Below are 5,086 nucleotides of genomic sequence, written 5' to 3'. Positions count from 1 at the left end.
TATATATATATAAAAAATAACTCTCTGCAAGTGGAGGGAAAGGAACATAATGAGAAAAGTTTCTTTAAAACACAGAACAAAACCAGCTGGAATTGCTTTTGTTTGTTATTACTGAAAGACCTTTTTGGAGACCTCGGATCAGATCATGAAGTCTACGAGTCAGTATAAGAGGCAAGGTGGTGAACCCACTTGTGAAAAGACTTCCAGCCAGTTTTATTTAGTAGCTACATAGTTAAGTTGAAAAACTTCAAGCAATTAAGTTCTATTCCTATTACTTGAAAGACTAAAGAGTGACTGTGATGTTGCTGAAGCTCCAATCTGCCTCTTAGGTTTTTCTGCCTTGTGCTCTTGATATTGCAGCCTGATCTACCTCCTAAGTAGCCGATTGAGCTGTATTGCTGGTAAAGCATATCCTGACCTTTTTTTTTACACTGTCATGCCAAATCCTTTACAAATCATGAAGATTTGATTAGGCTTTTTTTTTTTTTTTTTTTAACTAACAAGCCTCTTGGATATTCAGAGATTCCTTCACCTCACAAAAGGGAGGCAAATCATAGTCTTAAGCAGGCAGCTGTGTTGCTGGTGTTCTGCAAGCCAAATACTGAGCAGAGAGTTACAAAGCCTTATTCAGTAAAAGAAAGGGCTGTATGTGAGAGTGAAGGCACAAGGTAAAGAATAATCCCTAAAAGATAGCTTGGAAGACATGCCTAATGACGAGAGTTGGAAATCCAATTTACAGCACGAAAGCAGTTTCTTCTGTTAGAGTTGGCAGGAAATGAAGAAGGCAACACAGAACTAAAACAGGACTTTGGAGAACAACTACTAGAAATATAGATTAAATTGAAAATCTAACATTACACAGTTCAGCCTGATTGAGTAATACTTGAAGTTTATACAGCCAGAAATACTAGACTTTTCTTTTTTGAGGTTGTTTTTTTTCCTAAAATTTGGTGATAGCAATCAGTTTTTATTGTGCACAGATGATATAATTCTCCAGTGAAACTCGTTTACTCTGGTGTGTCTGTTTATTCATGCTCAAAAACTATCCATGCTTGTAGTTTGGCTTGAAAAATAAATTGAAGTGTGCCAGTTGTGATTAGAGTATGCTAAATAAATTTATCCTGATGCATAGTGTAAACATAGTGTGATGGAATGCAAACATTATATGAATTAGTACGGCCTTTCTTTGCTAGCTAATTACAATTGTTACTACTCTAAGTTACTGAATAAAACGATCACTCTAGCAAAGCTGAGAAACGATCTATCAGCTTGAATATATCAGTGGTGTAAGAGAATTGGCTAAAATTCTTTTTAATTTAGAAGTGAGTTTTTATGAACTAGTTTGAGTACAATTCTGTGGCTTTCATTTCTTTTAAACTCTCCACATTTTTACTGGGACCAGAAATATTTAATGTAAGTGATTAATTGAGAGGGAATCCTAGGGGAAAGAAGTGAAAAGTCTTTTTTTAATGCAAAATGTAATTAGTGTTGTAAAATGGAAGGAAAAAACGCATTGTGCAATATCGTTTGTAGAACACTCATGTTTTCAGTACATAGCAACCACCTCAATGAAATTCTACATACATGGGAATGATGCTGATTAGCCACTTTTTTCCAAATATGCTCAACTGCACAAAGAAACTGTTGAATTGCTGAGATTCATTATTCTTAATTTGTGTGTAATGGTTACTGAAATTGATGAATACTTCATAGTCTTAGTGCATGACTCTTTGCTTATAGGATACTGCTCTACAAAAACCAAGAGAAGTTTTCAGGCTTCCTACAGACTTGACAGCGTATGACAATCGCCTGTGTGCCTCGATGCACTTCTCGTCTGCCACGTGGGTCACGCTCTCTGATGGCACAGGAAGGCTCTATTTCATTAAATCAGGCAAGCGTGGAAACACTGCGTCTGAAAAGTGGGAGGTAAGTCTTGCAATGAAATATTTAAGAATCGTACATCTGCCAAATCGTTCTTGTTCTTGCATTACTTAGAATTGCATGTATTTAATGTGAAAAATTAAGCTTTCGATCAGAACTCTATCACTGATACGGGATTGTGTTCAAGTATAAAAATCATTGGTTTTTATGCTAATGGCTAAATTAATGATTTCTATATGCACAAAATGTCTAAAATTCAAGTGTCTGAAAGGGAACAACCTTTTGACTGAAGAAGAGTCTAAGAAAAAGTGAATGTTTCTAACTAGTTGGCTAAGTGTTTGTGTAGCTGAAGTTTTTCTAAAAAGCATTTGACCTTACCCTTCCCTATTCCTATGTGTCTGTCTGGGATCCCCCCCATCTTTTATTGTTTGATATATAAGCTGGCCTGTGGAATAATTTTATTTTATTTTTTTAAGCACTGGAATGATTGTCAACCAAGCTAAAAGTTACTTCCATTTTAACTGTAGATTTCTGGTTTGTGTGACATCTGTCTGTGCAGATGTAATTGTGCTTGAAATCATCACCATTTAATTTGCCACGTCTTAAAAGTACATACACAAAGACTAGAATAAAACTTGAACAAAACTGCTAATTGATAAGCTAATTGATATCTTAGCTTTGATAAGTAACCCTGAGGGTTACTTGCAGAGCAGGTATTGTGTCATTTCTGCCTCTGGTAGAGAAATTCTTCATACTGTGTACTTGGCTCTGGGAAATTATTGGTGCTTAGTATTTTTACTTAAAATTGTTGGATGTAACCAACAATTTTATTAAATTTTTATTTTTTATTAAATAGTGTTTTTTATTAAATTGATTAAATTCTTTACAAAATTAATTCTTTTAGAGTTTTGATAAGGAGCATTTTTTTAGATCTACATCAAAGTGATCTTACTACACTAAGAATGGTATTGGTTGTCCTGCTTGGACACAATACATATAATTTACACTTCTGCCTGAGCTTCTATGAGTCTCGTAGTCTGTGGTTAGTTCCTCTTTATTCATGAAGGACAAACTTAGTATGAAGTGCCTACATTTTGCATCTGTTTTCTTTATCAGAGGTCAGTATCCTAAGCAGTGAAAGAGGTTTTAGTATTGGCAGGAAGTCGGGTATATATCCCGTAGTGGAAGATCTCAGCTTGATGGATGAGTTCCTTCCCCTACACCTTTTGAGAGTTCAGTATCTAAGAAAGTGGTCATCCTGTTCTTTAGATGGTTGTTAATAAACATAACTGTTTTTTATTCTGTTCTTTGTGAGGATGCTGACACATAAGTTGCATTGGAGCTGTCAATGTAACAAACACGTGATCCCTAAATGGTGACAGAACTTCAACATATAAATTCACTTTTTGAGTAGTTTACAGCATGTGGTTGTTTACAGTGACATTAAACCCTATCTCCATAAGTCCTAAACCTTACTAGGTTTCAGTAATAGCAGCTGGATTCAGCTTATACTTGTTCAGCCACTGCAGCTTGAATTCCTTGTCATTTAGGCTTTCATTTTTATGTATTAATGTTCTAGAAAATAAAGACGTTTAGTTTCTTCTTCTCTGCTCTTTTGATGTATTTTGGTTTTATCTTGGGGCTTTTGCTTAATGTACTTTTAGAGAAAAGCTGAAATACATAGTTTCTAGAATTAAAACTTATAGCTACAGGTACCAACTGCTAAATGTCTCAAGCTACAACATGTGCAGTCCTTCTGTATGGAATTATTTAATGTTTATAGTGGTGCATATTAACCTTGAGAGTATGACTGTAATATTTAAGTACTCTTGTCTACCCAGTCCCACCCAAATATTGGATGGACTTTTCCAATATGTATACATAAAAATTCAAACCTTTCTAATCCTAGCTCCTCCTAAGCATGATTATACTCCTTCAGTTAGTTATGGGGTTTTGCTTCTTATTTCACTTCATAAAATTTTATGGAGAAGGAAAATTGAATCTCTTTGTAAAAATGGTAACCAGAGAGAATGCCACTGCCCTCAGTGCTGGTTGATGATTAAACACTGGCAGTGATGCCTTCGACCTTTTTGTTTTCTTGTTTGCACATGTTAAGGTTTACAAATATTTTAAGGATGTTGGGGTGTCTAGAGCAGTAGGGAGGGCCTTGGTGAGATGCCCACGTGTTCATCTTGACTGTGAGACTGTTCCCCCTGTCAATGTGCTGTGTCGGTGCATTCTGTTCTGTTAATGCGTGGATGGACCTCTACTCATTGTAGCAGTAAACAGCAATAACGGAGATGGTTTTGTGGATCTTTGTGCTTTATTTAATGGGCTGTTATAATGATTATATAGTAAAAACAATAATGGTTAAAAGCATTTCAATACAGTGGCTTGATAGCCAAGGAAGGTGCAACCAGAAGTGTAGGACGTTCATGGATTTGTGTTGGCAGAGATGTTTCTGGGAAGCAAACTTTTAACTGATTTGACATTCGCTGAAGCCTTTCACTGCTTTATCAGAAGGAGCAAGACTTCCAGTTTCAGCTACACTACTTTTTACTACCATTTTGTCTTCTAGATCATGTTTAATGAAGAACTAGGAAATCCATTTATTATAGCCCACAGTGTTTCATTTGTAAAATCTGGTGTGCATTCAGTAGCTGTGCTGCTGCTTAGGGTAGAAAAAGATGAACTGGACACAAAAGGAAGTGGATTTCATGTTACCTTGGAATGGCTTACAGTTGCAGAGATAAGCAAAGAGGGTAAGTGGTTTATATTTTTTATTACTGGTGAGTAATGTTTTAAAAAAAAGTCAAACTTTTATTCTTTGTCTTAAAATTTGATTGTTCCTCAGGTTCTGATACTTCCTTTCCCCAAAGCTTCAGCTTGGATTTTACAAATGTAATTTTTTCTTACATTATAAGATCGAGTTGTTGTAGACCTAATTTCTGAACAAACATTTGGAAGACAGAAGTAATGTTTTATACACGGGCAGTCAAGGTAATTACGAAGCAAGACAGAACTTTGTGACTTTATGAAATACAATTTCTGTTTGTCTTGCTCTTGTAAATGGAGGCTGTACAGAACTTCTTAACTAATGTTTGTTGTATTTATCAAAATGTTGTACAGGTATTACCATGTTGCGTGGAGTCTTGTGACAGTGTAGGTCTCTTACTCTGTCTCTAACTAGAATGATTGAATCTCT

General features: G+C 35.5%; 1 protein-coding gene across 1 annotated transcript in view; it reads left to right on the top strand.

The window, feature by feature from the left end:
* The first annotated feature begins 1,722 nt into the window (after window positions 1–1,722).
* NUDCD1 (NudC domain containing 1) overlaps window positions 1,723–5,086 on the top strand; it is a 19,273-nt gene continuing 15,909 nt past the window's right edge. The window contains 2 exon segments of the mRNA XM_008949895.1: window positions 1,723–1,926; window positions 4,460–4,650. Of these exon segments, the coding sequence (XP_008948143.1) occupies window positions 1,723–1,926; window positions 4,460–4,650 (395 nt within the window).

The sequence above is a fragment of the Merops nubicus genome, unplaced genomic scaffold (genome assembly GCF_000691845.1).
Source record: "Merops nubicus isolate BGI_N331 unplaced genomic scaffold, ASM69184v1 scaffold12571, whole genome shotgun sequence".
Lineage (NCBI taxonomy): Eukaryota > Metazoa > Chordata > Aves > Coraciiformes > Meropidae > Merops > Merops nubicus.
The sequence above is the reverse complement of the archived record's forward strand: the minus strand, read 5'-3'. Positions and strand labels throughout refer to the sequence as shown.